Source organism: Rutidosis leptorrhynchoides, chromosome 5 (genome assembly GCF_046630445.1).
Source record: "Rutidosis leptorrhynchoides isolate AG116_Rl617_1_P2 chromosome 5, CSIRO_AGI_Rlap_v1, whole genome shotgun sequence".
Classification (NCBI taxonomy): Eukaryota; Viridiplantae; Streptophyta; class Magnoliopsida; order Asterales; family Asteraceae; genus Rutidosis; species Rutidosis leptorrhynchoides.
In genome coordinates this window covers 131,180,866-131,197,021 of record NC_092337.1, presented here as the reverse complement: position 1 = coordinate 131,197,021, position 16,156 = coordinate 131,180,866, and the positions used below count along the sequence as shown (strand labels likewise).

At 33.8% G+C, this 16,156-nt stretch overlaps 1 protein-coding gene across 1 annotated transcript; it reads left to right on the top strand.

Moving 5' to 3' along the window:
• The first annotated feature begins 6,612 nt into the window (after nucleotides 1-6,612).
• Nucleotides 6,613-7,350, top strand: LOC139849027 (secreted RxLR effector protein 161-like). Its single transcript, XM_071838704.1, has 2 exons — nucleotides 6,613-6,791; nucleotides 6,948-7,350. Exons 1-2 carry the CDS (start codon nucleotides 6,613-6,615, stop codon nucleotides 7,348-7,350), a joined length of 582 nt encoding a protein of 193 aa, XP_071694805.1.
• Nucleotides 7,351-16,156: the final 8,806 nt, after the last annotated feature.

The following is a 16,156-nucleotide window of genomic DNA, read 5'->3' as shown; positions in this document are numbered from 1 at the left end:
AACTTCTCGGATTTTAAATAGTGTGCAGATCCTATTAAAGGTACGAAGATGTTCATTTGGATCTTCCTTCGGCGCACCACTAAATTGGCATTGATTAGTCACCATGTGTAGAATTTGTCCTTTGATTTCATAATCTGGCGCATTAATGTCAGGATGAGTAATTGCGTGACCTTGGCCAGTGCGTTTAGCTCTCATTCGGTCTTCCATACTTAAAGGTTCTAGATTCTCCATAATTGAATTTGTTGAATCGGAATCACTAGAGGATTCTGATTTAATGGTTCGTTCCTCAACAATCTCTGTTTGAATGATTGGTGGTTCCGGAGGAAAGTTTAGTGGTTCAGGATCTATGAATCGTCCCTGAATATTCTCCGGATTCTCAATTGTGAGATCGGGTTCAAAAAATGGATTATCGGAAATTTGAACTGGAGTACTTGGTTGACTGGATGACGATTCTAAAGAAAAATCAACGGCGGTAATATTTGCTAAATGTCTTGATCTAGTTACAGGTGGTGAACGTACAAAAGGTGGTGAACGTCTTGCTCGGTGCATTCACTGAATATCCTATTAGTTTTTAAAAGGAAAGAAAAATTATATAAGTTATCCAATTAATAGACTTTTCTGATTTTGCCCACGTTTCGAATAGCCAAAAGATGCAGCAGAGGGGCAGGATTAGTTTGGTCTCAATATAATTGAGGACTGTTTGGCTCCAATAACCCGGTCCATGTACAAATCCAACTATTACTACGAACCAGAAAATTTTGATGTCTATCAATTTAACCACTTAAAATAAATTTTCATAATTTTAAGAAATTTAGATAAGAAGTAGAATAAAAATCTATGTCCTAAAAACTAGAATAGCGAGAAATAAGAAAGAAAAAGAGCGTGTCGGAAAAAGAAAAGGGTTGAAAAATAAAAGGCGTCGGAAAATAAGAATTAAAAAGAAATGACTTATAGAACTTAAAAACACTCGACTAACCCAACCTTATTACTATCACTAACTTAAAATTATAATCGCAAATTGAGATTACTAATTGGAATGATAATTGATACATAGGTAAAAGGTGTCTAAAAATATTAAAGCTTACAAGAAAAACTATATCCCAAATGACAATAACTTAAAAAGGAACTAAAACTTAAAAAGGCGTCGCAAAATTCTAAAGTACCTAAATCTTAGTCTAAAGAATTAGTACTTAAGGGATTTTACGGCAAAGCCTAAAAATCTAGAAGTAAAAAAAAAATAACTATGGCAAAAACTATGTATTAAAACTAAATACGAGCGAAAAATATAAAAAATTACGCTAAAACAATTAAAAAGGGACAAAATATAAAAATATACTAAAAGTTTTAAAAGTTGTAAAAAGTACAATTTTTATAAAAATATTATTTTTATATTATTTATTTTATAAAACTATTAATTTATTTAAAACTAATTAAAATTTAAAATACAATTTAATTTAAAAACTTAAACTAATTATAATAATAATTAAACTAATTAGGGTTTATTAATAATAATAATAATAAAATCCGTAATTAATGCGAAATTAGGGTTCTGTCACGTGTGTCAGGGAGGCTCCGCGTGTTGCGGTATTTGAAGCTGCAAACTCCGCAAGTCGCGGGGTTCCAAAATTCAACTCTGGTACAGTTTTTAATTCGACGCGTTTTTTTTTTATATTTTCTGTTTTAAAAACTAAATAAAATACTTAAAAAAAACTTATATTTTAAAATTAAAATAAAAATAGAACTACTTTATAATTTTAAAAATATCTTAAAAATAGATTTATATATATATATTAATTTTTTTTCGGTTTTTTTTATGTTTTAAATAAAAATATTTAAATAAAACTTATATTTTTATAAAATAAAAATAAAGAAACTTTATAAAACTTAAATATTTAATAAAATCTTAAAAATATTTATATTTTTTTTTTCTTTTCTATGTTTTCGAATATTTAAAACGTATTTTTACAAAAACGTATTTTTATAAAAGTAAACTAAAAATAAAAATCTTTTTTTTTATTAGCGTTGCGCTTCCGGCTTTTAAGCTAGATTATCCCCGGCAGCGGCGCCAAAAATACTTGATAGTTAAAGCTAAGGGGTATAAAATACTATTAAATTTTACAAGGAAATACTATTAAATACGATACAATTTTACATAAGATATTTATTTATTTATAGAATGGATATACTTAAACCTTGCTACAACACTTATAGGCAGTGTACCTAATCGTACAGTAGTGTAGTTTTTAGTAAGTCCGGTTCGTTCCACAGGGAAAATCTTTAAACAAAGCTTAATGCTATATTAGTTTACTTTTATAAAAATACAAATATATATATAAGTAATATTATTATTATAAAGGGGGGGGGGGGGGGGGGGTTTTACCGTTTAATTACCGGTTTGTCGATTTTAAAACTTTAGTCGCAGTTAAAACCAAATATAAAATATTAAAAAAATACAAGACTTAATTTAAAGCATAAAGTAAATAACGATAATGAAATTGCGAATAATAAAAGTGCGATAAAATAAACTTGCGATAATTAAAAAGTACGATAATTAAAAGTGCAATTAAATACAATAACAATAAAAATGCGATAATTAGAAGTGCAATTAAATATAAAATAAAGGAAATTAAATATGAAATAAAAGAATTATGCTTATTTAAACTTTCGTAATCATGATGTTTGACGTGTTGATTTTAGTTTTATGCCCATGGGTTAATTGTCCTTTGTCCTGGATTATTTAATATGTCTGTCTGGTTTTTGTCCATAACAGTCCATCAGTCATAAATATAAAGTGCGAGTGTCCTCGTCAAATTATCCTTCTACCCGAAGTTAAATATTCCAACTAATTGGGGACTTAAACTGTAACAAGATTTTAATACTTTGTTTAATAATTACACCAGGATGTCGACTGAGTGTAACCCAAGGTTTTAATACTTTGTTATCAATTATGCCAAGTGTCCTTGTACATAATTTCACCCCTGTTTTAATAATTCTAGTGGCTATTAATCCATTCCCGTGTCCGGTTAAATGAACGATTATTCGTACATATAAATATCCCGCCCATCGTGTCCGATTGAGTGTATACGGTAATTTATGGGTACGTCCAATTATAAATCTTTATATTAACATTAACAAACTATCATTTAGTTAAACAAATATAAAGCCCATTAATAGCCCATAGTCTAATTTCCATAAGTGTCGTTCTTTTGTCCAAACCCCAATTATGGTACAAAGCCCAATTACCCAATTTTAGTAATTAGCCCAACATCATGATTACTTCGGATTAAATAAGCATAATAATAACTTAGCTACGAGACATTAAATTAAAAAGGTTGAACATAACTTACAATGATTAAAAATAGCGTAGCGTTACACGGACAGAATTTCGACTTACACCCTTACAACATTCGCTAACATACCCTTATTATTAGAATTATAATTATAATTAAAATTAAAATATAAATATAAATATATTTACGTATACATATATAGAGAGATTGAATTATGGATGGTTTTTGCGATCAAACTGCGTTTGCTTTTATAGGGAATTGAGTCCAGGTGAGCTCCGCGACTCGCGCCCTTTTTGCTCTTCAAACTCCGCGAGTCGCGGAGTTTGTAATTACAGCTCACTCCATTTTGGCTCTTTGTTTACCGACGGTTTATTATATAAATATAATATATATAATTTATATAATTAATTATATATTATATTATATTTATATACATAGTTAACTTGTAATTTTTAGTCCGTTGCGTCGAGCGTTGAGAGTTGACTCTGGTCCCGGTTCCGGATTTTCGAACGTCCTTGCGTACTATTTTATATCTTGTACTTTACGTTTTGGATCTTGTACTCATGTAATTTCGAGACGTTTCTTATCAATAATTGGAACCTCTTTGATTGTATTTTGTACTTTTGAGCTTTTTAGTCGTTTGCGTCTTCAATTCGTCGAATCTGTCTTTTGTCTTCACCTTTTATTATTTAAACGAATATCACTTTTAAATAGAACAATTGCAACTAAAAGCTTGTCTTTCTTGAGGAATAATGCTATGAAATATATGTTCGTTTTTAGCATTATCAGGTGCATAAATCAAAATTTATAATTTTAACATTCAAGTCCCGTCTTTCTAGCTTTCGTTACTTACCAATTTCAATTAATCGAACTAATTCAAAACAAACTTTTACACAAAAATTCTCAAACTTATCAATTTCTCAAGATCCCGTTCCCACTTCAAATAAATCAAGTAACCTAATACCCGACTTTTAACCTTTTTGTTTATTTCAGATCTTTTACACTTGCTTACTCCCCCTGGTCCACACATATGGAGTTTATGAAGTAACCACCAAATGTTATGCACTAATTTACAGTATGAAACATGCAAAAATGCATCTTTTTGTATTTTTCATATTAACATGCAATCTATTTAAAAGTAAATGCAAACATATACAAGATGGTGAGTTAACACGATAAACTAACCGCATAGCGAACCTCACAAGCATGAATTTGACAGCTAATCAACTCGCTATTTATCTTACATAATTAAGAACAAATATTACGACTATCGAAGCATAAACACATATTTTTGTGAGAAGATGAATTAATCAATTTTTCTGGGATCAGAACTGAACTATAATTTGCAATTTTAACATCGCTAATTCTTTTTAGTTCAGATTTTAAGTACCTACACTTTTAGCTTTTGAAAATCAATAAACTCGTCAGATTTTCCTTCCAGACTTTTTGAAGATCACTTTAGAATTTAATTACTTGAACATATTTCTATGTCTGCTTAAATCTTAGACTCGGTCCTCACTTGAGATCGTACAATTTATTAAGTAGTCAATTGAGCACAATATATTGAAGCTGTCTGTTATCACCTTGATGTACTTTCGATTTAATCGAACAGGAAGGTTCTCACGGTGTTTCTAGCAACCCTCCATGAGCTTCTACCTTAAACTTATACCTTTCTATTCAGAAGGCTTTGTTTGTCTCAATTTTATTGCATACTCCGAAAGAACACAATTTTCAGTTGCTATAAACCCCATGCTTGAGCAGAAACCAAATAATGATGGAATGATATGATATATTTGGGGGTGATGGAATTCTAAGTCAGAATACCCTCCAGAACATGTCTTCAGCTATCAAGATCAATTGGCACAACCCATATCACAGATAATAGAAGCAAAGTCCTGCTAAATGATGATGACTTCAAGGACAGAATGATTTGAGTTCTCTAGATCTGAAACTCTTGCACTTCTCCCCTTCGGATATAGATATCTTAAGTTGTTCTTATCATCACGTTGTTTGATCACCTTTCTCACACTGGATGAATAGACATTGAATCCAAAACTGATATCCCTGATTATTTGTTGTTGATGTGGTGCATCATCTTTATTTAGATACATAATGACATATATACATGAAACAAATATCACATAATCCAAACATTTTTTTTATGTCGCGCTTTAGCTTTTGCAAACATAAATGAAGATAAACTCAAAAAGAAATAATAATTACAACTTTGATGATGATGCACCACTTATTTTATTGATAGTTGGAGACATCTTCTGGAGGGTATACTGAAGAGGAAGAGATTGCAGCACAAATGATGTATAACATGCGTATCTCCACTGAATGCATGTCTGATGTGCGTGTGCAAAGTAACATACCGATTATAGCTGAAGAAAGTGCACCGGCAACTGGATCAAATAACGATGAATCGGATTCTGATGATTCGGTTCCTCAATTAGAGGAAACGACATTACAATCTGAGGGGGGGGATGTATATCTTGATGAGGTTTTTGATGATGTGGTAGGTTTTTGATGATGTGGTGAATGAGGTACCTACTCAAACCATGACTGAGGAACCTGTTCAGTCCACAACAGAAGAATCTACTAAAACCGACAGACGACAGTCTAGTCGAATGGTATCTCTCCCTAAACGTTTTGATGATTACGTATTTAACCCTGCAGGTGTTTCAGGTGCTCAGACAGGTGGACCTTCTACTTCATATGAACGTGTAACACCCTCGGCTAATGTTGTTACTACTTTTTATACTTATTTGATCAGACCGGAAGAATCTTCAGGAATGCGCACTGTTGCTTCGTGTCTCAAATCGAACCTGAAGACGTCAAAGATGCATTGCAGTAAGATGAGTGGGTTTCAGCTATGTAGGAAGAACTGTAACAATTCAATCATTTGGGTGTTTGGCGGTTGGTGACTCCACCATCAGGCTGTAAACCATATGGCCTGAAGTAGGTTCTGAAAAATAAGAAAGATGACCAAGGTATCGTGATCCGGAACAAAGCAAGATTGGTTGTCAGAGGTTATCATCAAATTCTTGAAATTGATTATGATGAGGTTTATGCTCTGGTTGCTAGACTAGAAGCTATTCGAATGTTTTTGGCGTTTGCTTCGTTTAAAGGATTTAAGTTATTTCAGATGGATGTAAAGAGTTCATTCTTGTATGGCGCTCTTCAGGACAGAGTGTATGTGACTCAGCCACCGGATTTTGTTGATCCACATCATTCGAAAAAAGTGTATCTCTTAGAAAAGATGCTATAAGGTCTTTACCAAGTCCCGAGAGCTTGGTATGCAACTCTAACAAACTATATGATGGAGAACGGCTATAGGAGAGGAGTCATCGATCAGAATCTGTTTATCAAAGAAAAGGGCGACGATATAATGTTAGCACCGGTGTATGTAGACGATATCATCTTTAGGTCTACAGATCAGAAAATGGTTGATGAGTTTCAAGATATAATGCAGAAACGATTCAAGATGAGTTCACTGGGGCCATTAATTTTTTTTTAGGGTTGCATGTTGATCAAACAGAAAAAGGCATCTTTCTACATTAATCGAAGTATGTAGCTGACATTTTGAGTCGGTTCAAGATGGAAGATGAAAAAGTTGCCAAGAATCCTCTATCGGTGAATCACGGGTTTATATAGAGCTATTATTGGTTCTTTGATGTATCTTACGGCATCATGCCCGAATATCATGTTCGCGACTTGTTTGTGCGCTCATCATCAAGCACAACCGAATGTGAATCATATGTTACCTGCAAAGAAGATCATGCGTTATCTTAAGGGGAATCCTAGTTTGGGCTTATGGTATTTAAGAAAGGATGGGTTTGAATTAATAGCATACAGTGATTCTGACTATGGAGGCTGCAAAAGAGATTTCAAATCGACCTCTTGTGGTTGTCAGTTTCTAGGTAGCAGGTTGGTAAGTTGGCAGCGTAAGAAACAAACAGCCGTCACACAGTCAACATGTGAAGCTGAATATATTGTTGCTGCAAGTTGTACGTCTCAAGTTGTCTGGATTCAACAACAGCTGCGGGATTATGGTTGAAAATTTCTAACACTCCTATATATGTTGATAATACTGCTACTATTGCTGTAACTAAAAACCCTGTTAATGATTTAAAGACCAAACACATAGGGATCAAGTACCATTTTATTAGGGACTGCTATGAAAAGAAACTAACAGATGTCCTACAAATAGGTACAACAACCCAACGTGCTGACTTGTTCACTAAGGCTTTTGACCGACCTCGTTTCCTATTCCTGTTAAATGTGTTAGGAGTGAAGATAGGGTGGAGGTTGTGTCAGATAAGGAGTTATTGAAGTAACCATCCAATCTGTATCATTTGTATATTTGCATTTGTATGTTGCATCATTTTGCATGTTGATTAGCTTATTTTCCATTTTGCATGATCATTTTATTTTCTGTTATGCATTTTAAAATGAAAAATCAAAAGATTGTGTTTATATGCTTTTTGCTGTAGTAGATTAGTTGAGAAAATGGCATCCCCAGAAAATACAAAACATTGAAAAATGAAAAATCATAAAAATCTGAAAAATTAGAAAATGAGAAGTTGCTATGTGAAAATGGGAAATGATTGTATTACTAAACTTACATGTTAATCGTTTGCATATAAAGTAAGTAATGCATGATTAGTTGATGAATGTTAATAAATTTTGACGGTTGAATTTTGGAATGAGATGATCACACAAACATAAAGTAAATAATCTTGACAAGGAATTCATGCAAAGATTTACAGCGGTTGACGGTAGTCACCTAACTATCACTGAGAATGTACTGAGAAATAATCGTTCCAGAACTCAACAGACGATTGAGGTCTCCCTTACTACGATTTATACTCTAGTGAAAGATTGCCAAGTAAGTCCACAAAGTGAGTTTACTCTGTTAGAATCTATACCAGTTTCTATTTACCTTTATTGTTTGGGCTGAAACGCATCGGTAGTACAGTCAGGTATCCAAAGGGAGGTGTTCTCAGTATGAACGGGTTGAAAAGTGCAATTCTGTATCACAGACAATCATCGGTTTGAGATTGTGTCAACAATGGAAGAGACTACTTCAACACCAAATTTTGCAGAAAGATGCAGTTTAATCTTCTAAACATATCTCCATTTTCAGTTTTTCGAATAACAATCATAAATTCACAAACGAATTCGTTTTGGTATTAATTTTTTTCGTACAAAAAAATGTCTCAAAAACACATCAAACGATTGAATTAATTCATATAAATTTGCAGGTAGTATCACTAAATGATTTCTAAGCTTTCTGTACTTTTAGATTTTTCCAATTCGTTCTAGAACATTAAAATTCCAAAAAGTCAAAGAAAGTCAAATACGATATCTAGATCAATTTTTGAGCAAATTCAACACGAAAAGATTCTTCCGTTCTGATTCAAATGAATATAAAAAGCAGTAACAATATTAGCAGAGGGTGTTACAAGTTCATCTGAAGTAGAAGGTCCACCTGTCTGAGTACCTGAAACACCTGCAGGGTCAAATACATAATCATTCAAACGTTTAGGGAGAGATATCGTTCGACTAGACCGTCGTAGTCAGTCAGTTTTCGTAGATTCTTTCGTTGTGGTCTGAATAGGTTCCTCAGTCATGGTTTGAGTAGGTACCTAATTCACCACATCATCAAAAACCTCATCAAGATATATATCCTCCCCCCTCAGATTGTAATGTCGTTTCCTCTAGTTGAGGAACCGAATCATCAGAATTCGATTCATCGTTATTTGATCCAGTTGCCGGTGCACTTTCTTCAGCTACAATCAGTATATTAGTTTGCATACGCGCATCAGACATGCGTTCAGCAGAGATATGCATGTTATACATCATTTATGCTGCAATCTCTTCCTCTTCAGAGTTATCCTCAGGAAGATGGAATGACTCAAACAAATCATCATAATCAAACTGCCACGAATACCCTTTACCAGCTGGAATAGAAGCATGCCTTTGAATATCGATTTCAGTAAGTTCTTCAACACACCGAGAATGCAAATTATACACCCTTTTACACGCATTCCCATAATCCAAGAATCTTCATGTTACCGCTTTCGGATTGAATTTCCCACCTGTATCCCGAACCATAATGGTACAAAGTGAACCAAATGGTTCAAGATGTTTGATATCTGGTTTTCTTCTCAATAGCAGCTCATAACATGTCTTGCCGCGATGTTTCACAACAAGAACCCTATTCATTGTATAAAACGCATTAGAAACTTCTTCACTCCAAAACATAACAGGTAATTCTGAGTCAGCCAACATGGTTCTGTCAATTTTAATTAGAGTTCTATTCTTTCTTTCAGCTACACCATTCATCTGCGGAGTGTAAGGTGAACTGAATTGTCGTTGAATACCGATTTCATTACAGAACTCTTCCATCTTCTGATTCTTAAATTCAGTCCCATTATCTATCTGGATCCTTCTTACTCTCAACTTGTACAATGTTTTAAGTCTCGTGATCACCAACTTAATTTGATCCAACGTATTAGCCTTACTTTTCAGCATTACTACCCACATGAAACGCGAGTATTTATCAGTAACCACTAAACAATATGAATGTCCAGTTATACTCTTCTTGTTGATTGGAGCAAAAAGATCCATATGGAGAAGCTCACGAGGAGTATCAATGGAATGATGTTTCTTAACTTTATGTGGTTTCTTGGCTTGCTTCCCTTTCTTACACGACAAACATCCATTGGGAACACTAAACCTTTGACATTAACTCCTTAAACCAAATTGTTGTGAACTAAGTGGTTCATCTTCCTGAAGCTTAAATGACCCATCCATTTATGCCACAAGATAGACTCATGTTCAGTAGCTTTGGACACGAAAGCTTGCTACCCTATCGCTGCTTTAACATAAGCCTTTGACATATCCAGAATATATAGGTCTTGACATCTTGGCACCGTCATAAGAATCGTGTTTTCTGGAACTTTGTACTATTTTCTCATAATATAACACTGCTGCTCATCAAAAAGCACTTTATGCCTTTTATCACAAACTTGAGAAACGGACAGCAGGTTATTCGACATCTCTTTCACAAAACTTAATTTATCAAAACTGATAGAGGAATTAGAAATCATTCCTTGAGCAATAATAAAATCTCATTGATCACCTGCAAAAGAAACAGTTCCACCTTTAATAGATTTAACATCATGAAGTAGAGACATGTTTCCTATCATGTGCCTGGACGCCCCACTATCCACAATCTACATATTTTCATTTGGACTGTAGGCGACCTGCACAAGTAAAGAAAAATGATTAGTTTAAGGGGGATACCCATGCTTTGTCAGCAATGGGTTTACCGTTAACATTAACAACCTTCTCACTTTCCCCATTATCAGTAGTACCTGAACTCCAACCCCATTTAATTAATCCTTCATTTTCCACATTTGATTTTTATGCAAAGGTTTCTTAAAATAAATATTGTTTTGATCGACCTTTAAATCATTTACTGGTTTGGATGAATGAGCATGTATCACATGCTTTTCAGACTTCCTAGAGGTAGGTCCAAAAGACATACGATTCTTTGGAGGAAAAGTTGATATATAGTTGTGAAATTTCTTAGGGAGACTCAGCTCTATTCTCCCCCTGGGTGCTATAAACCTTTTCGGACAGTTAATTACCATGTGACCTCCCATCTCACAATGAAAACATGACCGAGTAGTTTCAACATTATTGTCCCTATGGTAAGAGTCAAACCTAGGGTTATATGCAGGATGAGATCTAGGTCTCTGAGGTCTGGGTAGAGACCTCCTATGCACAGGTGATCTTTCATGAGTCCTTTCAGGAGACCTTTTCGGTGGAGGAACATACTTTGGCGGTGAGTTACATGCTAGTTTCAAGAAGTCCTCCTCTTCAAAACTATGACCTTTAACAAATTTAATTGGGGATTGATTCCTAACTTTGATTGGTCTCTGATTAACTGGGTTCTTCAAAATAGTGATGGGCTTGGGGTTTGGTTTCTCTACTTTATCAGTCTTTTCTACCCTTCCCTTAGAAGTCTCAGATTTCTCTACCCCCTTACCCTTATCCTGTTCAGTCACCACGGGTTGAATAGGAACATAGTCCTCACCAAATTGTTTCTCGGGCAGTGAGAAACTGTAATCATGCTCCAATGGTGGAGGACACTGCTTATAGTCACCACTAGATTCCTTTTCCGCTACATTTTGACAATACTCTAAAACAAAAGCAGACCTCTTATAGATATATGCTTTATCTTTTTTAGTTTCATAACTAATCCTAAAGGATTCTTTTTCTCTCTTAAGGTCATCTATCTCAACAATCTGCCTCATAATGGTCTGAGTATTCAAGAGCACATTAGACTTCAAATCCATCACCTGGTCCTCTAGAGATTTGATGATCCCCCTAAACTCTTTCTCCCTACTCCTATAGAACATATTATCTTCATATTGTCTCTTAAAGGTCTCATTACCTTTCTTAAGCAAATCAATTTCCTGTTCTAAGGCAGTACAATTATTACAGTTTAGGAAAATCTCAGTCAACTTCTTAACCTGTTGTTCTAATGTAACACATTAAGTACATGCCTTTACTGATTCTCTAAGTTCATTAAGTTTCAAATCTAAGCTAACACACTTTTCACAAATAGTATTTGTTTCAGATTGTACCTTTGCTTTGTTAGAAGAATCTGCCATAAAAGCATAAAGACGCGTGACTTTATCCTCAACTTGACCAGATTATGATTCGAATTCCGATTCTGATTCTAATTCCGATTCTGATTCTGAACTCGAGCTATTTAACCCAATCTCCAAGTTACCCATGTTTTCCACATTAACCTTCTCAGTAACATTACCCACTATAACAATATCAGTACCAGAACCGCTTCCCGAAAACTGACCATCATTCTCACACAATTTCCAAGACTCATCATCTGAGGACGAAGATTCACTATCTGTCCACACATCACCATTACTGTGAATGGCCTACTTAAACTTTTCTTGCACCCATTTGTTCACAATCCCTCGACGTAAGTAATTTGCCCAGTACCATGCTCGGTCAATTTTTTCTTCCATCTTGCATCTAAGGCATTTGCACAACTTGTCTCGTCCAACACATCCCATTTTCTCGCTCTCAACTTTCTCTTTCTCAACTTCATCCTCAGTCATTTGAACTCTCATAACATTTGCATGATGATCATAAGTATGAGTCACATCAATAGACCAGTCGTACACTTCATCTTCATACGTAGCAGCCAAGGACTTTAACGACTCTTCTACAATCGGAATGTTGATCTTAGCTTTCGGTTCTCACTTCTGATTGTGAAATGGATTATGTAAACTTGGTTGCTTCGACTTACTACAGTTTCTCTTGAAATTACCCAACTCATTATAATTGTGACGTCTCACTTTATTCATATCGAAGCCAAACTTGGTGTTCTTGTTGACACCTAAATTCTTCTCACCGGTCTTCTGCAGATACCTCTTAGCTCTACGAATCACACTACCCATCATCCAGAGGATGTCCGTCTTCTCCATTTCATTCTCATCTATTTAATCATAATCCTCTTGTTCTAAGTGACTGTTCTCGATGTGTCCATTCAGTAGATCGTTGTACGAGTTCACAACCATAGCAACCAATGCCATGTCCTCCTCAACCCCTTGAATAGTAAGCAAGCGAATGTTATATGTTTTGAGGATTTCAGAATTCTCATCCATGCATGAAGTGGTCTGATGAAGTGGTCTGAAGTGGAGTAACATAACTTGACGTCAACTTCTGAGTGTTTGAGGTGAAAGCTGTCTGAGGAGGTGCGTGTTTCTTATTAGATGAACCAATTGTTGGAGCTTTATAAACCAAAGGATTTTGAACCACTTTCAATCTTTTCAACCTTTTCTGCAATTCAGATTCCTTCGCCTGCAGCTTAGTAACAAGACTGCTAAACGAGTTATCTAAAATCACTCAAGATTGCTCAATTTGATGCACAATAAGATCCCACTTAACCAGTAAACCCTCACGAAAACATTACACAATCTTTTTATTCGTAAAGAAAATATCAAATCTCTTAAGCTCAGTCAATAAGTGACGGTACCTAGCAACAGTTGCCTCTAAAGACTCATCAGGTTGAACCGCGAAATTCTTCCATTCTTTCTTAAGCACCTTACCCTTAGTCTTTCGATACTCAACACTACCCTCAACACCACTCTCAATCGCATTCTAAACTCCATAGGTGGTCATATGAGTCTCAAATTGATGAAAAAATTCTTTTAAGAGAGCCTGTGTAAGATGACCGATAGCCTTACACTCTAAATTATAGTCCTCTTTTTCTTGGGCTGAAAGTTCCATAGGAGTCTTTAGTTCATCATGATCCTTGAGAGGGAACTTATGTAGTGACCCGAACTTTTCCATGTTTATATATATTAATTGAGATTGATATTTACATGATTTAATGTTTCCAACATGTTAAGCAATCAAACTTGTTAAGACATGATTAATTGAAATATGTTTCATATAGACAATTGACCACCCAAGTTGACCGGTGATTTACGAACGTTAAAACTTGTAAAAAAACTGTATGATGACATATATATGGATATATATATAGTTAACATGATACTATGATAAGTAAACATATCATTAAGTATATTAACAATGAACTACATATGTAAAAACAAGACTACTAACTTAATAATTTTTAAACGAGACATATATGTAACGATTATCGTTGTAAAGACATTTAATGTATATATATCATATTAAGAGATATTCATACATGATAATATCATGATAATATAATAATTTAAAATCTCATTTGATATTATAAACATTGGGTTAACAACATTTAACAAGATCGTTAACCTAAAGGTTTCAAAACAACACTTACATGTAACGACTAACGATGACTTAACGACTCAGTTAAAATGTATATACATGTAGTGTTTTAATATGTATTTATACACTTTTGAAAGACTTCAATACACTTATCAAAATACTTCTACTTAACAAAAATGCTTACAATTACATCCTCGTTCAGTTTCATCAACAATTCTACTCGTATGCACCCGTATTCGTACTCGTACAATACACAACTTTTAGATGTATGTACTATTGGTATATACACTCCAATGATCAGCTCTTAGCAGCCCATGTGAGTCACCTAACACATGTGGGAACCATCATTTGGCAACTAGCATGAAATATCTCATAAAATTACAAAAATATGAGTAATCATTCATGACTTATTTACATGAAAACAAAATTACATATCCTTTATATCTAATCCATACACCAATGACCAAAAACACCTACAAACACTTTCATTCTTCAATTTTCTTCATCTAATTGATCTCTCTCAAGTTCTATCTTCAAGTTCTAAGTGTTCATCATAAATTCTACAAGTTCTAGTTACATAAAATCAAGAATACTTTCAAGTTTGCTAGCTCACTTCCAATCTTGTATGGTGATCATCCAACCTCGAGAAATATTTGTTTCTTACAGTAGGTTATCATTTTAATACAAGGTAATAATCATATTCAAACTTTGGTTCAATTTCTATAACTATAACAATCTTATTTCAAGTGATGATCTTACTTGAACTTGTTTTCGTGTCATGATTCTGCTTCAAGAACTTCGAGCCATCTAAAGATCCGTTGAAGCTAGATCCATTTTTCTCTTTTCCAGTAGGTTTATCCAAGGAACTTAAGGTAGTAATGATGTTCATAACATCATTCGATTCATACATATAAAGCTATCTTATTCGAAGGTTTAAACTTGTAATCACTAGAACATAGTTTAGTTAATTCTAAACTTGTTCGCAAACAAAAGTTAATCCTTCTAACTTGACTTTTAAAATCAACTAAACACATTTTATATATCTATATGATATGCTAACTTAATTATTTAAAACCTGGAAACACGAAAAACATCGTAAAACCGGATTTACGCCGTCGTAGTAACACCGCGGGCTGTTTTGGGTTAGTTAATTAAAAACTATGATAAACTTTGATTTAAAAGTTGTTATTCAAAGAAAATGATTTTTATTATGAACATGAAACTATATCCAAAAATTATGGTTAAACTCAAAGTGGAAGTATGTTTTCTAAAATGGTCATCTAGACGTCGTTCTTTCGACTGAAATGACTACCTTTACAAAAACGACTTGTAACTTATTTTTCCGACTATAAACCTATACTTTTTCTGTTTAGATTCATAAAATAGAGTTCAATATGAAACCATAGCAATTTGATTCACTCAAAACGGATTTAAAATGAAGAAGTTATGGGTAAAACAAGATTGGATAATTTTTCTCATTTTAGCTACGTGAAAGTTGGTAACAAATCTATTCCAACCATAACTTAATCAACTTGTATTGTATATTATGTAATCTTGAGATACCATAGACACGTATACAATGTTTCGACCTATCATGTCGACACATCTATATATATTTCAGAACAACCATAGACACTCTATATGTGAATGTTGGAGTTAGCTATACAGGGTTGAGGTTGATTCCAAAATATATATAGTTTGAGTTGTGATCAATACTGAGATACGTATACACTGGGTCGTGGATTGATTCAAGATAATATTTATCGATTTATTTCTATACATCTAACTGTGGACAACTAGTTGTAGGTTATTAACGAGGACAGCTGACTTAATAAACTTAAAACATCAAAATATATTAAAAGTGTTGTAAATATATTTTGAACATACTTTGATATATATGTATATATTGTTATAGGTTCGTGAATCAACGAGTGGCCAAGTCTTACTTCCCGACGAAGTAAAAATCTGTGAAAGTGAGTTATAGTCCCACTTTTAAAATCTAATATTTTTGGGATGAGAATACATGCAGGTTTTATAAATGATTT